Source organism: Lygodium microphyllum, chromosome 1, assembly GCF_053477565.2.
Source record: "Lygodium microphyllum isolate KBCC chromosome 1, Lygodium_microphyllum_v1.1.10, whole genome shotgun sequence".
Lineage (NCBI taxonomy): Eukaryota > Viridiplantae > Streptophyta > Polypodiopsida > Schizaeales > Lygodiaceae > Lygodium > Lygodium microphyllum.
Genome location: NC_141135.1, coordinates 14,634,647 through 14,652,972, shown reverse-complemented (window position 1 = coordinate 14,652,972; position 18,326 = coordinate 14,634,647). Strand labels below are relative to the sequence as shown.

At 49.3% G+C, this 18,326-nt stretch overlaps 2 protein-coding genes across 2 annotated transcripts in view; both read right to left on the bottom strand.

The window, feature by feature from the left end:
• Nucleotides 1-18,326, bottom strand: part of LOC148040860 (uncharacterized) — a 216,828-nt gene that overhangs the window by 58,584 nt on the left and 139,918 nt on the right. Inside the window, exons 11-13 of the mRNA XM_087671097.1 lie at nt 3,069-3,203; nt 2,309-2,878; nt 1,366-2,189 (exon numbers count right to left, since the gene is read on the bottom strand). Of these exons, the coding sequence (XP_087527223.1) occupies nt 1,366-2,189; nt 2,309-2,878; nt 3,069-3,203 (1,529 nt within the window). The remainder of the gene's footprint in view (nt 1-1,365; nt 2,190-2,308; nt 2,879-3,068; nt 3,204-18,326) is intronic.
• LOC148040861 (uncharacterized) lies at nt 6,719-17,821 on the bottom strand. The gene has a single exon (XM_087671222.1). The coding sequence runs from the start codon at nt 14,718-14,720 to the stop codon at nt 13,239-13,241; it is 1,482 nt and encodes a 493-aa protein (XP_087527348.1). The 5' UTR covers nt 14,721-17,821; the 3' UTR covers nt 6,719-13,238.

Genomic DNA, 18,326 nt, shown 5'->3' with positions numbered 1-18,326 from the left:
GCATGGAGACAAACTACTCATCAGACTACTGGAGATAGAATGTTGTATCTTTATGTTTCACACATATTATGAATTCAAAACAAATTACATTGCCTTTTTAAATAAGGATTTCATCCAATCATACAAGGGACTTTACGTAATCATGCTTCCTTGGTCCCTTCTCACTGCAGCTTTGAAACATAGAATCACTCTCATTGATATCCACTAAGAGAGGAGAGAAATCTAATAACCAAGTATCTACTAGAGTTTAGGCATAGGATCCAATGAATCCACTTTTCCACCACGGCCATATTAAATTTTCATATATGAAACACTTGGTGAAGCTAGAGTACCTTCTGAATTACCACAAGGGTAAGACCATATTAAACACTTATTCAAGAACTGTGGTACCTAAGCATCAATATTGCCTACCCTATGAGGAATGCCCTTAATTACCTCTGACTGTACTCACACCACCTGAAAGTCGATACAGAAAAACAGACCAAGATAAGAAGTATCCACTAGTGATAAAGAAAAGAGAGGATTTGCACACTGTGACCGTGTAGGTGGAGAAAGAATTGCAGTGCTCATATTTCACTGCCTCTCCAGGGATTTGCACACAGAAAGAATTGCAGTGCTCATATTTCACTGCCTCTCCTAGGATTAAGCCCTTTGCTTAAGTGATTGACTTCAACAATGTGTGATAGAAGCACTCTTCTCACAAGAGATCTGAGTACACAAGAGAGAACCCTGAGTAAAAAAGAGCAAGTTCGTCCACCTTTGCATAATCACAACACTAAAACACAAAACACCTAAGTCACTGCAAGTTATGGAAATACAATATATGAGAGCCATCAACCCAACCCCATGGGCCACCTACTCTTGATGAGAGAGATCATCAATCATCCCACCCAACTACTTTCCACCACATTCAAGGAAGACCTAGGATATGATCTTGCTTGGAAGAATAAATGAGATCGCAATTTCATAGAGATTTCTAATCAATAAATAGAATGAATTGGAGAACTTTGTAAGAAGTAAGATAATCTTACTTACAGCCTCATTCGGTAGCATTTCTAATCAATAAATCTCTGATGACACCATGAGGTCTATGAAAGATAAGTATAGCTGCCTATACACACTACTGCATTTGAGATTAAATACCATAAATTCAGTATGGAACCAACCTCCAAGTCATTTGAACCCCACTTTATATTAACATAGGAGAGATCATTTTTCACTAGAAGCTCATAACCCCTCATCTTATTGAATTTACTTTACAGAAAGTTAAATTGATACTTCAAAAGCAGGAAAACGCAATATAAATCAACTAAAGTTTAATACTATATATTTTTGAAAACAGAATGAACATTACTTGGGGCATACCCAAAATTCAAGATAGAAACATCAATTTTAAGGTTGGGATAGTAAACATCTGCATGTAGCTTCAGGGACTCTCTTTCAGAAGTTCCTGTATATAAAATCTCCAGATTACCATCCAATGCCATGCTTAACTTCTCTTCTGACTGATGACTCTTAAATTTTACGAGAACATCCATCATTTCAGTTGGCTCTAGCGTGCATTCCTTATGACTCACTGAAAATGGTGGTTTGGTATAAAGCTCGAACTGGAGAGGTAGCTGAGATACATTTGTGCAGGTCAACATCTGTGTTAAGTCCTCAACATGGTCACCAGGAATATTATTCTGAACAAAATGAAGTTCAAAGGAAGACAACAGTAGTCTTAAAGGAGATATATCAGCCTTTATCAAAAGCTTGCGTGAAAAGACAGCTTTGGAAACTGCCACATTGCATTGGATTTCTTCGATAATGTGCCCAGGATTAACTGCATAACCACTTAAGGTAAATGAACAAGATGCATGAGGTTTGATTGTTGCTTTCTCTGGCAAGATGGAAAATACACTTCGTTCTTTGACTAAAGCCTTCACTTTCTCATCCGGAATCTCTAATCCTTTGCTTTCCCATGTCAAGGACTGCTGCTTCCTTCCAAGATTTTCTACAATTATGGGATGGGAAAAAGGCCGCAGTGTTAGCTGTTTCCCAAAGTCAAAAGTGCCACTGGACAACTCTGAACAAACGACTGTTGAACCTATACCCATGACTTTCAAGAGTATTGAATGCTCGCTTCCTTCAGTGGTAACTTTCAAAATGTCTGTGAATTTCATAGAGTCATCAAGGTTTGCTGCAACCTGCACATGAGCAGCATCTGATAAATTTAGAATTGCATATGATTCATTGATTTGCAGTGTCCAAGAATTGATGTCCATAATTTACGAGATTTTGTCAAAGAAACTTTGTGCAGACTTACTAATATTTTTCCAGTAGCAAAAGCCTCAATTTGAAGCTCTTCATGATCCAAATGAAAAATAGTGGTTTTCTTGCTGAGAGAGAGTGTCAGCAGAGCAGGTATACATGAGCGATTTTCAACTGTGATTTCACGGCAATGATCTTGAAGCACCTGCACTTTCCCAAAGTCTAGTACAAGATACTTTCCTTCAGGCTGAACTCCATCTCCAGATTCTCTTGCATCAATAGTTTGAGAGGGTTGAATTTGTAAAAGTGGACCACTTGAGCATGCACTAATTGTTAGTTTCTGTGACTGGCTTACTTTGCCTGATATTCTGATTGTGATGGACAATGTAATCTGTCCTAATTTCTGAGTCGCAAGGATAAGCTTTACAGGTATTTGAGAACATGGAGGTACTTTACCACACCCTTCATCTGCAACTAAAGTTACAAGCTCTGTATGCTCATGTTCTTGTGGAAGAACCTCATACAAGGCACACACATTGCTGTTATTGATAAGTTCAATCTCTTTTATATATTTATGCCGTATGAAGCACTGCCCGAAGTCCAGTGAATCTGTTGATATATCAACCTAATAAAAGTAGCTCAATAGATCTTATTTTCTGGTGATTAATATGGACTCCAGAAATGCAGAGTTGAAGATTAAGATAAAAAACACAACAATCGCATAAAAGGACTCTAACTAGGATCAGTGTCCTTACTGAGTTTTAGATAAATTCTCCTTATTGATGTTTTATATAAATTCTGTAGTAAGAAAATACCTCAGGTGAAAAGCACTCTGATTGCAGTTTAACAACAGCTAAGCCATCACCAATTCCTTCCATATCTATGTATAGTTCAGCAAATGATTTTTTCTCTTCCATTGGTAAAATGCTTAAATTGACAGCAAGTACCTCCTGCTCCCAAATGTTTAAATATGACAGATGTGATCTAATCACAGTCATGTTAATTGAGAATATAGTCACGTTTGTTTATGTAGCAAACAAACAAAGGAAAAATAAACTTCAACGATACCATTTTAAAAGGTCCAATTTTGTCTCCCAAATCGGAAACATATTTTACTGCAAGCTACTGGTATCTTTTTACTTTGAGTAGCTACATGTATAAATGTCTATGGATGCATAAGCACAATATTTATTATTTTCCAAAGATGACATTAGAGCGCAAGGATTGACTGCTTTTTTCCCTCTCCCCCCTCATTCCCTCCCATTGCATTCAATATGGTTGCCCAAAATGGCACTACACTGGCTAAAGAGTATCCAAAACATTTCCAAAAATATGAATGCCTGCTTGGGGTCAGCCAGAGTTGTAAGAGACCCCAAAAAATTGCATGTCATGTCTCTTTCTTTCATCCACCTTACCTCTAGCCTTGCCTTTGTTTCAGCCTTCTTCCCTTCATTTCCAGCCTGCTTTTCAGCACTCTTCTGCCTTCGTCCTTTGAGATTGGCTCCTCATTCACTCTTGCTTCCTTTTCTTTGGATGCTTTCCAGGGTCTTTTGGGCAAGCCGCTCTTGCATTTCAACTCATCCTTCCTAAGTCATGCACTCTTCAAACAATATATGACCCCACTTTTGGAAAGGTTTTTGTGTGATTTTCCATTGAAAGGCTTGGCCTCGTTTGATATACTGCTTCTTAATGTACACATGGTGGCAAGATAATATGGGATTTACCATACTTAGATTACAAGGAAGCATTTGCATGCTGCAGAGGATATTCTGGGCCTGGTTTATCTACTAATGTTTAATTCTCGGCATGATACTTTCTTGGTTTCATTAATAGCAAAGCTGGCCTAACTTATACAAAAATTTCAGCAACAATCTTATCAGCAGGCTAGGCTCCGGGATTTAATTGATGGCCTTCGGGATAGTCCTTGTCACTCTCATAAAATTTTTCGAGCTTCGCATGTATCTCGTGCACGGGAGAATATGTTAAGATTACAAATTGTATGTATGTGACAGGACTACTTTGCAAATCACTTAGGTTCTCAGTAGGCATGCTCCCCTTAGGTTGCTCATGCCCGTTAGGTTCCACATGATATGCAAGCTACTTTGGACACTATATTCGTGAGGATGAAGTTATGGATGTCTTGTAGTTTCCCTATGATAAAAGCCCTGGCTGGGATGGTATTACAAATGAATTCTTCGAAATTCATGCATCCTTTTGGGCCAAACCGCTGATGGCCATGTGTTAGCAGGTTTGGGACTCAGGCAACATGCCTTCATCGTGGAAAGAAGGGGTCATGAAGTTGATTCCTAAAGTTTCCTCCTCTTCGAAACTTGTGCATTGGAGATCAATATCCTTAATGGGCAGCATGTATAAGATCTTTACTAAGGTATTGGCAAATCGTCTTCATGGGCAGCTACCTCATGTGGTGCATCCTCATCAATATGGCTTCATTAAGGGTAGGAACATTCTGAATGATAACTTGAATGCCCAAATGGCCATGGATTACGTGCAACATACACAACAAGAGGTGGTCTTGGTATAATTGGACTTGGAAAACACCTTTGACTTTCTAGAATGGTCTTTTCTTGTGGATCTTATGCAAGTGGTGGGTTTTGTCTATACCATCAGTGTGGGAGCTACATCTGTGTTATGATGAATGGTGGTATCACTAAGCCCTTTTCCCTTGCATGTATGCTTTGTCACGGCTGCCTACTAAGCCTTCTTCTTTTTGCACTTGCTACTCATCCCATACTTTCTATGTTGTTGTCTAAAGTTTGAGCTCACACCCGTCACGTCGCAAGCTCCCCCCTGTCACATCTAATCGCACCCGTCAAATCGTTCGCGCTGCTACATCAGCTGGCCCCTCTACGTCCTAACGTCTCACAATAGCCCGACGCCCTGCCTACCTGCCTTTCCCCTCCGCCTCGACAGTTCGCCGCCACCCCCCCTCCCCCAACCAATGGATTCAGCCGCCTGCTCCGCCTACTCCACCCTCCCTGCCATTCCGTCCCCCACTACTAGGCCCCCGCCCGCCCTACTGTCCCCGCCATGCCCGCCCTGCCGTCCCCCGCGCCAGGCCACCCTCTGATCTAGAAACCCCCCCAGCGCGTTGCTTCCATCCGCGATCATGGTCCCGTCTGCGGTATCCAACACACCCCCCCCCCCAAACTGCCAAAGACAACAGCCTTCCCCCCCTTGCCATTGTTCCCCCCCACCCTCCGGTTGCTTCCTCTTCTACAGCAACTTTTCCCCCTCAGGTAGCACCGCGACGTGATTGGTAGTTTTCTCAAAAGGGTCGCGCTATGGAAACCTCTGGTCGAACGCCGACGCACTCAGCGAGTGCCTCTCAGTCAAACACCTTGTGTGTAGTCCTCTCTCAGGAGCAGCTCTTAGCCGTTCGAGCTAAGGAGTTGGAGCTAAAGGAAACAACGATTTATGGTTAGGTAATAGGACATTCCCCAGCCATGGCCCAGCTTCGGGACTGGCTTCACTCCATGCTGCGCATCAACACATCGCAGATCATGGAGGCGGTCGTAATGGGCCAAGGGATCTTCATTGTCAGGCTTAGTTCCGCAGACGCAGCTCGCGAGTTACTTGCCAGTTCACCATATGCATCCACGAAGGGGGTCATATACATGGTACCTTGGTACAGTGGCTTTACTGTGGAGGCAATTGCGCTCCACAATAGGTTTGTTCGGCACCCGGTCACCCTTCTTTTCCCCGGCCTGGCGATAGAGTATCGCCAGTTGGTGAAAGACTTTGGACGGCTCTTCGGCAATGTGCTTCCCGCGTCTTTCGCAGATTCATTGACAGCAGCAGGAGTCCCAAAGGTACGGGTGGCAGTGAAAGAGGTCAAGAATATCCCACAGTTCCTAGAGATTGAGGCAGGCGAGCACGCCTTTAGGGAGTAGGTCATTGTGATGGGGCAGCAAGGACAGTGCCTGCGCTACCACGACTTTGGGCATCAGGTAGCAGTGTGTACGCACTTTGGAGCCAAGGCGGCTCTGCCGACAAGCCCACAGGTGGACACTGACGGCTTCACACGGGTCTACAGAAGACAGAGAGGGATACGGCTAGGGGGCGCAACCAGCTCCTCAAACCCAGCCTTGGCAACAAGGAGCAGGTGGGCGAGCGACGCTCCCTCGGCAGAGCACTCCACAGCCCCCCCTACCCGCCCCACCCGGCAGGACCGCAGCCCCCCACGTCCACCACCCGCATCACAGAGTACCTCACCTAAGATCCCACAGCCGTTACACCCCGCTCCCCACTGACCCTGGCCCATTGCCCCCCTCTCTAGGGCCACCAACCCCCCCCACACCCACCATGCAGCTTCGTCCACCCCACCATCCCTCGATCCTCCTCCCCTCCACCACCCCCTACCGAGCACCCCCCCTGATCCGCACCTGGCACAGGTGTTCTTCCCTAGACCCACCTCCCCTCCTCCCACACGAGGTCATGAGCCACACACGCCTACATCCTCCTCGCACCAACAATCTTCCCCCTCCCATACAGTCACCAGCTCATCCGCCCCTGCCGCTTGTCACACTTTTCCGAGACAGGCACAACTGTTGTCACAAGATTTCTTCTGTAGTGGCCCATGGTCCTACCAGAGAGTTCCGGAGCGCGAAGAGTTCCCACTGCCTCTAGAGGTGGGGATTTCATGGTCCGTAAGTCAAGGAGGGACAGGGTCCATCTACTAGCACCACCGGATGGACCGAACTACATCTTTTTTCTTCAGTCCTCTCACTCAGGGAAGTGGACGGCTACACAGGTAGAGGAAGAGTTGAAGAGTCAAGTACCGGACCACATCTCCAAGTGGGTGGGAGAAGAAGGACTAGCACTGTTTGCACAGGGGTGGCCCGGTTGCATGATGGACATTAACTGGTAGGCTGGTGCTAAGGTCCCACACTTGAGCATTATCTTTCGAGCTCCTCCACAGTGGCGAGCTCCAAGGGATATTATCGAGTGGCCCCTGGAATAAGCAGCCCGTTTCTACCAATGTACAGAGTCACGACTCTCAGCATGGCTGATAGATGCATTGATAGTACCACCTGGAGCATCTATCACCCCTATGGTCCGGCTGAGGGCCACCATGGGGGATTGGAGCTCGCCATCCAGACCGGTGGCAAAGCGTACTTGTATGCCTCATAGCTTCTCCTCCTCATCAGCAACCTCCACACCGAACAGATGCCTGTTCGGTTAGTCACAGGTTTCCCCATAAGCCTACACCTTGCATCCTGGAAAGTGAATAGTCTCCACTATAGTGGGGCACATGGTTCCACAAAGTTGATTGTTCGGCAGGAGCTGTAGCCTACCCTTCCTGCACAGATCGAGATCTTACTTCTACAGGAGCACAAGCTCACCCCCACCCAGGCCTAACGGGTTGGGAAGGTACTTCCGGAAAGCTCGCACACTTACTGGGAGCATGCCAAAGGTGCCCACGGCAAGAGTGGAGGCGTATGCACCTCTATTGGCCCAAGTCTCACCACTTATGTACGAGATCACGGGACAATAGTGGCAAGGAGGGTTCTATGGATCAGATTGGATATTGGGGACTCGTGCCTTGGAGTCCTCAATGTCTATGCCCCTACGGAGGTTAGGACACACAGTAGGTTCTGGGTGGAGATTGCGGATGGACTCTCAGAGGTGGACTCCTGGATCGTTGGAGGAGACTTCAACAACCTAGAGGCCTTGGAGGACCAGCAGGGCAGAGGCAGAAACTACCAGGGTATTTCTAGGGAGGAGCAGGAGGCATGGGAGGTCTTTCTGCTAGTAGTAGGAGCACGCGATGCTTGGAGAGACCCTGCCTTCCACAAGAGGGAGAGTTCGTTGGGCTTCTCTTGGGGATACAGGCAGCTAGATGGAGCCCTGCTGGAGCGGTTGGATAGGTTTTATGTGGAAGAGTTGAGAGGCTCTCATGGAGGCCAGATTGAGCAGTTGGCAGACACCACGTTGTCCGATCATTGCCCAGTTCTCCTGACACTTGATCCCCCAGCATCTGCCCTAGACACATGATCCTGTCGGATCCCTAACTCGATCTATAGGAGGGAGGAGGTGACGAGACAAATAGAGCAGATTTGGACCAGAGAGTGGGACAGGAGGGACGGGATAGCAGAGGAGGTTGCAGAGGTCCTAGCCGAGTTGAGCAAAATCTGCCAAGAGGCAGCCATACAGGCTAGGCAACAGAGCTAGGAGGAGGAGAGAGCACTCCGATGGGACCTTGCAGCTATGCACGGATTATTACAGGAGGCACCAGGGGATCCCACCCTCCACGCACAAGAGGTGGGCGCATGAGAAGCCATTGCTGGCCTAGAGGACAGGTGCTCTAAGTTCTCTTTCTAAACCTCAACAGCCTTCTAGGCGCAAAAGGGGGACACGATGTGCAGGGAGATCTTCGGAGTGCACCAGCCTCACACCGCAGGAGAGTAGATACGCAACCTTCGGGATCAATATGGGAGGACTCGTTCTAGCCCAAATGAAGTGATGGAGATTGCTACTGACTATTACACGCGCCTCTTACAGTAAGAGACAACTTCAACTAGAGGACAGAGATGTAGACAGAAAGTCTAGGATCACATCCCATCCCTCGTCACAGAGGAGATGGAATGCTCCCTCCTAGCCCCCTTCATAGAGAAGGAACTAGAGGAGACCTTCCATACATAGGATGGGCAGAAATGCCCAGGGGAGGATGGCCTATCTAAGGCCCTCTTCACCACTTACTGGGAAGTGGTGAAGGATCCCCTACTGATGGCCTTCTAGGAGATTTTCACTTCAGGACAGATGCCAGGGAGTCTTTTGGCAGGCCTTATCAGTCTTCTCCCCAAAGGGGGAGACCGGTTGGAGCTTTTCCAGTAGAGACCGATCACCTTATTATCAGTGGCCTATAAGGCATTGGCAAAAATGATTGGTAGGCGGCTACTGCCCGTGCTTCCAGACATCATCCATGACACATAGATAGGCTTTGTCCAAGATAAGAGGATCCTAGACAATGTATTTACCTTCTTTGAGGCGATAGAGTGGCCTCAGCACAGTGGGCAGAGACTGGCCGTACTAGTCTTGGACTTCGAGAAAGCTTATGACAGGGTGAACTAGGATTTCCTAGAGGGCACCATGGTGAGGTTGGGATTCCCCCAAGTTTGGATTCGTTGGGTCTCCGCCCTTTACAGATCGGCCCCCAGCAGGGTTCTCATAGGCAGAAGGCGAAGGGAGGCATTTCGGCTAGGGAGAGAGGTTCAACAGGGCTGCCCCTTGGCCCCATACCTGTTTCTACTCTTTGCAAAGGCGATGTCTTACTTCCTCGGGTAATGTGTGAGGGGATTATGCGGCCTCAGACTTCCAGTGAGAGAGGAGACTAAGTTGTTGGACTCAAAAGTATGCAAATGACACAGCACTCTACATAGAGGACGATGAGTTGATGCTGGAGAGAGTGACGCTGGCTCTTGACGTGTTTTGTTTTGCAGCGGGAGCAAAAATCAACTAGCAAAAGTCAGTTGGTTTCCTCATAGACCCGAACTCTAGCACGGAGTGGTGCATCCACCTGGGATTTAGATGGGTGAGCAGAGGACAAACCGTCCAGTACCTAGGGTTCCAGGTGAGACTCGACATCACTCTTGCCCAACAGTTTCTTCTTGTCCTTGATTTGATTTGGAGGAAACTGACCTACTGGAGCACGGCTCGTCTCTCACTAGCCGACCAAGCCCTAGTGGTCAACTAGATACTCCTAGCGATGGCCTAGTACATTGCCTTGTGTTGATGCTTCTCCTCTTCATGCATAGTGCAGCTCTGCCGCCTAGTGTGGAACTTCCTTTGGTTAGGGTCAAATGGTTCTAGGGACTCCAAGGCCAAGGTGGCGTGGGCGACCATCATACGGCATCGGTCAGAGGGAGGGCTTGGGATCATAGACCCAGAATATCAGAGTATGGCTCTTTTTGGGCGAGCTAGTAGTCCGTGGCCTCACACCAAGAGAACTTGGAAGGTCCTATTGCAAGAGGGTCTTCAAAATTGTAGACCGAGGCTTAGCAGTGAGTGGAGGCCGTCCCTTAGATGGATCTTCATGTCAGCCCAAATCACCCCCCCCAGATCACCTTTCCTGCGCAGCTTACTCCGCGTGTGGCAAGGCCTTCGTAAGGCCCTAATCTAGAGCCCCCCAAGCTGCCAGAAGGAGATAGACCGTCAACCAGTGATCTAGAACCCCCAGGTCAAAGATCGAGAAGGGGCACAAATTGGCGAGCGCCCCCCCATCCAGTGGGCTGGTTGGGAGGCCGGCTCGACTCGTACCATTAGGACATGGCGGGAGGTATACAGGATGGCATACGAGAAGGTGCTGCACCATGTATCAAGTTGCCAGAGAGGAGTGGAGTTGAGGAGAAGGGAGATAGACGCAGCAATACCTCTGGAGTGGCTTGCTCCCCCGATACGAGAGCCGATTGAGCCCAGGAAGGTATGGGCAGCCAGGTTTTCACCAGCAGGAATCCCCCTACAGGTGGCAGGTAGAGTGGGCGGTGCCCCACAAGGGACTTTCTTCGCCGTGCAGGAGGGGGGACGTTTGGCCCTTGAAAGAGGGCAGCAGGATGAGGGGATAGCCGCCCTTTCGTAGAGGACGAGTGGTGGGCCTTCAAGGGAAGACATGGCAACTAGACCCCTATGTTTTTAGGAAGAAGCTCACGGAGCGACGCCTTTGGATCTTGGAGGGTAGACCACTTGATGAGCTGGAGTGGGATCCAAGAGAGTGGCTATGGCCGGCTAGTGCGGTCGCCAAGAAGCCACCTAGGTTCCTAGAGTACACTGCCAGGATTGGCAAACATGTATTGATACAGGAGGATATGGATCGGACACTGTCACGCAGCAGGCACTAGGCGGAGCACATCATCATCGAGCCTTTCCGATAGACCTTTTGGTGCCGCCTATGGGATAGCTGGAGGCTAAAGAGGGTGTCGTATTTCTTATGGCCGGTGACACATGGAGGCTCGGCGGTGGGAAGTTGGCTTGCCTAGATGCAGGAGGGAGGTTGTAAACACTGCACACAGCAGCCTCTGGAAACCCCAAAGCAATGCCTTTGGTCCTGTGAGGAGGCGCAATTCGTGTGAAGAGGAGCATGCCACATCCTTCGCCGTATAGCACCCAGCCTTGGATGTATCTCATAGGGAGCTTTCTATTGGCAGGCAGTCAGCCAAGGCCGTCACCTTTTGTATGAGGCTGGGATGCAGGACATGATATTCATTATCAAGGTAGGGTCGTGCGCAGCTGTGGGTCTGGAGGCTCTACCCATCCGCCAAGTACTGGAGCCCACAGTAGACCACTCAAAGTTAAGGGAGATCATAGGGAGTCTTATTGGATGGCATATCTGGAAGGCGCGGTGTTAGGAGGCTTTCGGTGGAGAGAGACTTTCACCACAAGCGACATTAGCAGAGCTCTAGACCTCCAACATCCACTCCCTCCCTGATTGATGGGATCAGGTTAGGGCGAGTCTAGGGCTCGTCAAGAGCTCCGCTGTCATTTCATGCGCAGTTGGGGCTGCCAGGACCTATTTTTCGTGATGTAGGCAAGTAGCCCCAGTCGGCGATATAAATGGTCCTTTGAAAATGGTCTTGGAAAATGGCGATATGTTCTTGGAAAATGGTCCTTTGAAAGGTCCAATGGCACCCAGCCAAGGATAGATCGGTTGCAAATTCTTTCCAAATGGAAAAAATTCTAGCGCTATCTCCTCTGCTCTCATGGGAGGACAAATTAGAAGGTAGACCTAAGTTTAATCGCATTGCTCAGCCTAGATTAGTCTTAGTGGCTATTGCCTCTCATGTCTTGATGCACGCTCATATCTTTTTGCATGGTTAGATGGGTTTTCTGGGTCCGTCATGGCTACTGTGACCTTTGGGGCAAGGTCTCCAAACTCTTATATGATAGCCAACCTTTTCTTGTCCTAGATTCTACCTGTCCCTAGTAGGATTGGAACCTTGATGGCCACTTGAGTCTAGAGTCTCCTTTAGTTATTCAAATTTACCACCTTGTGATCAAAGATCATTCATGGTTGATCATTAAAGCTAATGCACTTTGGGGACTGCACAAATCTAAAGCATGGTGAAGCTTATAGTGATGGAGGGATGGCACAACAAGACACCGTTCAAATGCAAGGTATTCATTTAGCCCATGTTTGTGGGTGGTTTTCCCCTTGCTTCAGCTCTTCATCGCCGCGGTATTTCCAATGGGAATTGTTTCTTCTGTACTATTGCAATGGAGTCTTCCCGCCACCCATTTATCTTTTGTCCTTTTGCTCAGAGAATATGGCCCCTCCTTTGTGACATTTGGCATGCTATAGTGGGCATCAAGATGCATCCTTTTGATTGGGTTTTTGGTAAGCCTAAGCATCATAGTCTACTGCAACCCCACCTCAAGATTCTATTTCACTTTCTTAGATTTTGGGATAGCTGGCATATTTAGATCACACGCAATGCATTCCTTTTTTTTGCTGCTTCAAACATCAAAAATTATGTTGCCAAGCTTAAAGGGCTTCTTCAATGGCAACTTGATCTTATTCAAGATGTTGATACTTTATTTGCAGAGGATTTAGTACCTTCGCGTTGGGCAATCTCTCCAATGACCCTACCCTGATTTTTGTACTCCTTGGTGTTCCTTTCTCATGTGACTTGTAAAAGAGAATTGAGTTCATGCACGATGGCCTAGAGTCATCTTGCATCTTGTAATCTTTTACTTTTTTCGTAATTAATGCAAGTACCTACGGAGAGAGAGAGAGAGAGAGAGAGAGAGAAGAAAGAAGAAAGAAAGAAAGAAAGTTATATTAACGTCTACAACAGGCCAAGTTGGCCTATGAGACCAAAATGTTGCATACAAATGTCTGGGAGATTTCAAAAGTCCTAGTGAAGCTAACATTTATGCTATGTTGAACTAAATTGAGTAGGTACAAAATGATATTTGGACTAGATACAATCTAGAGGTACTCCCAGTGCGGTGTGGAACTGCTCCTAGGGTGTTCATCCTAAGATGTCCCGCATGGGTCGGTCTAGCATGGAGAGGCTAAAGCGGCGGGGCAGGGCCCTCCGATGGCGGCGTAGTATCCCTTGTATCTTCGACCAGTGTCTTCTGCGGGGACGGGGGCCGGCGGGGCGTGGTCGCCGGGCTTTACCTCTCGTCGTGGCTATTTCTAAGGTGGTCCCCGGGGGCCGGGAGGCCGGTTGGGCTGGTGGGGCCTCAGTGGTGGGGAGAGTAGCTGGTATTTGGTAGAAGTCGTTGAGTATGCGTTGGTTGGTGGCTCCTTGTCTTTGCTCCGTGGTTCGTAGGAGGTGGTCTCTGTGGCGTCGTATTTCCAGTACAAAGAGCCCCAGGCATCTCTGGTCTTTGAATTCCATCACCTTGGAGAGTGGTCCGAATCCTTCGCTGAATAGGCAGTGGAAGCGTCCCCGGATTTCGTAGTACACTGGGCATCTACAGATATAGTGTTCCTCTGTCTCTGGCTCGAGATGGCAGAGCTGACAGATTCGGTCTTCTGGGGGGAGGGGGTTGGCCCCGTATCTGCCCGTTTCGACCCGTAGTTGGTGTGAGGACGTGCGGATTTGTCCGATGGCACTTCTGACCCCATGAGACAATTGTGTGTCCACGTAGCTTGGGCGGGTGATGAAGCCATCCGGGGAGATATGCAGGAAGTGTTCTCGGTAGAAAGCCTTCTTGGTTCCTAGTTCCGATGTGGGGGTCACCCATGTCCTGGCGGTGTCTGTCTGGATGATATCCATTCTGGTGATGCGATTTACCTCCTCTCGGCTAAGCTCCAGGTGTGGGCAGTCTAGGCTGTATTGTAGTGGGGGGAGGTGGTCCATGTGCAGGCCATGGAGCCGTAGCCAGGTCTCTGTTTGGGCGTACCAGCACTCAGTGTCCCCTTGTGTTGCTAGCTGTTTGGATGACTTCAGGGCGAGTCTCGGGTACTGGTGCTGGGGCAGGTCCCATATTTGGCGCAAGAAGGTCACGGTCTGGAAGAGGGCCTCAGCCACGAGGGGCGGTGCCCCCAGCTCTGCGTGGATGGTCTCGTGTGGTACGGAGGGCTTGCTTCGGATCATCCGTGAGATCATAAGTACTAGGGGTCTCTCCATCTGGTCCCATCCCTCATAGGTGGCCTCCTCCTCACGCAGTGGATAATCCTGTGGGGCCCTCCGCGTGTGGTAGAGATTGGACCCCCATATGGGAGCCCCGTACAGGAGGGTTGGTGTGACCAAGGTGTCAAAAAGCCAGAGTTTTGTCTGGGGTTCCTGGAACTGTATGCGGGCACATTGGTTCTCCATTGACCCGAGGGCTGCATAGCCTCGGGTTAGTCTATCTTCCGCGGCTTTTCTCAGGGTAAATCTCGGTCCAGAGAATGTAATCCCCAGATAGACGTATCTTTGGACCACGTCCATGGTTTCTCCTCCGTATGTGAAGGGGGGTACCGACCGACGAAGCCATTGGGTTGACGTGTTGAACACCATGACCTTGGTTTTCCCCAGGTTCACAGTTAGGTCTTTGTCTTGGCAAAAGGCCTGTGGTGCGTCCAGTTGGCGCTGCAGCCCTTCGGGTGTGCTGGCGATGAGGACTATGTCGTCCGCATATAGTAAGATAGGTATCAGTGTCCCTCCCAGGCTCGATCCCACCTCGCCCAATTTATCTATGTACTCTGAGATCTCATCAATGTAGAGGCCAAATAGGGTGGGCGAGAGTGGGCATCCCTGCTTGACTCCGATGGTGCTGGTGATCTCCTTTGACAGCCCTCCCGGTGCCTGAACTCGGCCCGTTGCCAATATCCCCCATCGTATTTCGGTTGGTACCTCCAATTCCTGTAGTCTCTACGTGAGCCTCGCTCGTGGGACTATGTCAAAGGCCTTGCGGAAGTCCACGAAGCAGCAGTACACCCGTCTTCCATGCGCTCTGCCCTCCTCTATGATGGCTCTCCGTGTGAGGATATGGTCAAGGGTGCAGAACCCCCTCCTAAACCCTGCTTGTCCTGCTGCTCGGTGTTGGTGTTGCTCTGCCCGCTTGCTCAGCTCGTGTTCCAGTATGGATCCATAGAGCTTGGCTAGTACATGGCCAACCATGACTATTCAGTAGTTCCTGGGAACCATGGGGTCTTCGGCCTTCAGGATAGGTATTATGGTGTTGGCTGACCAACTGGCTAGGAAGCCTTCCCATAGGGCTCTGTTGAACATGTGTGCTAGGAGAGGTGCCAGTATGTCTCTAGCATGGGTCAAATGCTCTGCTACCAAGCCTTCGTGGTCTTGGGCACGGCCATTTTGGAGTCTGTCAATGGCGTTCCGAACCCGCCCCGTGCTGAAGAATATGGATGATCCGGGTCTGCTCCCTGGGGGCCGGGGTAGCTGGGGCTGCTTGGGTACTTGGTATAGTGAGGTTGCATATGCATGCCAAGTGTCCGGGGAGGTGATGGGCGTCTGGGCTCGGGGTTCCTGAAACGCCTTCCATGCCTCTTTGCTGTCCTGTCCTAAGAATAGCTGGTAGAATTCGTGTTTCACTTTGGAGAGGTAGGCTCGTTTCTTCCGTCGCACTAGGCGACGGAAGATCAAGCGTGTCTGTTTATGCGTGTGTACTCCCCGTGCTTCGTCCTATTGAAGATGGAGCCGGGTTTCCCTGCACTCTGCGTCGTACCAGCTATTCTGTGGGACATTCTTGTTCGGAGGGGTGGGGTGGGGGGAGGGGGATGTGTGGGGGAAGTATTCGGTAGCTGAGGTGTGTAGTGTGCCCGCCAACTGTGCTGTGACCTCCTCCAAGGGTGCGTGGGGGTTCATTTCTTGCAGGCTCCAATAGAGATGGTCGGAGTATATGCTCGCAGTTAGCCTGGTAAAGTGGTACCTGGGGAATCTTGGGGGGTTGCTTGCTGGGGGGGTTAGGTCATACCTGCAGGTTATGTCAAATTGTAGGTATGCATGGTCGGCAGCCACTGCGAGTGGGAAAGGTGATATTTTAAGGGACTGGACGTCGGGGATAAGTGATAGAGGGCCGAGGATATAGTCCACTGTGCTTGCTCCCAGTTTCTGTGTGGGTGCTCCATGTGCCCCCATCCACTGCAATTGGCCGCGTGCCTGTGTGGGAAGCATGTGAGGGCATCCGACCCGGGCCATCTGTCGAGGCCGTTGAGGATGGCCAGTCCGTGTGCCCCCCCTAACGCCAGTAGGTGTTCGCCATATTCGGTGCACTCAGCTGTGTCCTGTGACGCCCGGTTGAGTCCTATCTCCTCCGGTGCAATCTCTTTGTACATGTGGTCTTCGCTCTCGAAGAAGGGGGTCTGCCTTTGTGCTGTGCGTGCATTGAAGTCTCCAGCCAACATGACATCCCCCAGGCTGGAGTAGTGCATGATATCTTTGTACAGCGGTAGGTATGGTGACTCGCCCTTCTGTGGTGCGTATGGGGAGTGTGCTAGTGGGAAATAGCACACCGCCATGTATATGTCTCGGGGGTGATCTGTGTATATCCGGATCCACATGAACCGGGCTTCCTCATCTTTCCGCATGACCTGCACCATGGGCTGTAGCTCCTCCCTATACAACACAGCCACCCCTCCGGACCCTCGGGTCCCTCCTTTTGTTCGGGCTCTAGGGCGGCATGCCGTCTCCCATCTATATCCCCTCACTTCTCGTAAGTAGGTGCCTGGGCTTTGGTGGGTTTCTATGTAAAGGACGATGTCCTTGCCGGTGAAGGTCTCCTGGAATAATCCTGCATTTGTCTTCATAGCTCCGTTGCAATTCCACACTGCAAAACTCGGGTGGGTCTCATAGGCCGCGCCCCGTCATTGGCGCTTATCTGTGATGATGACCCGACCATCCCTGTATACTGCCCATTTTCCCGCTTTGCGAGCCTCCAGGATCTGTGGCATGCATTCTTTACGGTGTGCCACCTGTGCGGGTGTGAGGTCATCCTCCAGGTAGACTTTTTCCCCTTTTAGAGCTGTCCTTTTAGAGAGGAAGGCTCGTCTGGATTCTAAGTTGGCAAATTTGAGGATAAGAGGCCTTCCCTTGGTGAGGTCTTTCCCTACACGCCATGCATTCTCCACTATTTGAGGGTCCTCTACTCCCAACTTTCCACATATCTATTGGGCATCTGCCAGGGGGCTATCCCCTTCCTTCCATCCGACCACCCGGATGTGGAGCGCTCTAAGCTTTCTCTTTTTCTCCTCCTCCAGTGCTGCATTCACAAACTCCTCCTTCTTTGTTGGCGATTTCTTGGCTACCTCAATCCATTTGGAGTTCTCGGCCACTTCGGCTTGTGCTTGTTTCACTATATTTGCCCACGTGTTGAGCTCCTTTGTTACTTGTGTCTTCAGCTCGTTGATCTCGGATTGCACCTTGGTGGGCGTTGTTTCAGTGATTTCTCCTTCCTCCTTCTTGAGTAGGTCCAGCTGGTTTCTATATTCATCGAGCTCGTGCCTCAGTTCTTCGATCACCCTGTTTCTCTCCTAGAGGGAAGAGAGATTTATGAGAGAGAGAGAGAGAGAGAGAGAGAGAGAGAGATCTTTTGGTAATCTAAAATTCTGTAAATGAGAGCTGAGTTTATGCAAGATGGCCTAGAGCCATCTTGCATCTTGTAATCTTGTTTTTTTTTTTTTTTTTTTTTTTTTTTGGTGATTAAAACAATTATCTATTACGAAAAGAGAGAAAACAATGGTGGCTACCCCTCTTGGTTGTGGTGCTGCTATCACTGCATTCTCCTGACAAGCATGTGCTGCCCTTTACGCTGCCTACAAGCACGCGCAACCTTCAACGCTGCTGCCCTTCCTTGCACTAGACATTTGCACCTCTAGACTTGAGAGGGAGAGGGTGAGAGAGAGAGAGAGAGAGAGATTTACTAAAAGAGAGAGAGGGAGAGAGAGAGGAGAAGCGCGATGGATGATCGAGCGATGGCGACCTGACCCTTTCCATTGACCCTGTCGACACCTGAACGCCTATGGTATCATGCTCTGTGTCAGCGCGCAGAGCTGAGGCAACTGCGTAGAGAGAGAGAGAGAGAGAGAGAGAGAGAGAGAGAGAGAGAGAGACTCGTCGCCTACGTCTTTCTTCGTGCCTGCCTCCTCGCAGTCCGTCGCGCCATCG

What these genes read in the sequence shown, in the direction of transcription:
- LOC148040861 (XM_087671222.1), bottom strand. Translation starts at nt 14,720, where the DNA reads ATGGTGTTCAACACGTCAACCCAATGGCTTCGTCGGTCGGTACCCCCC.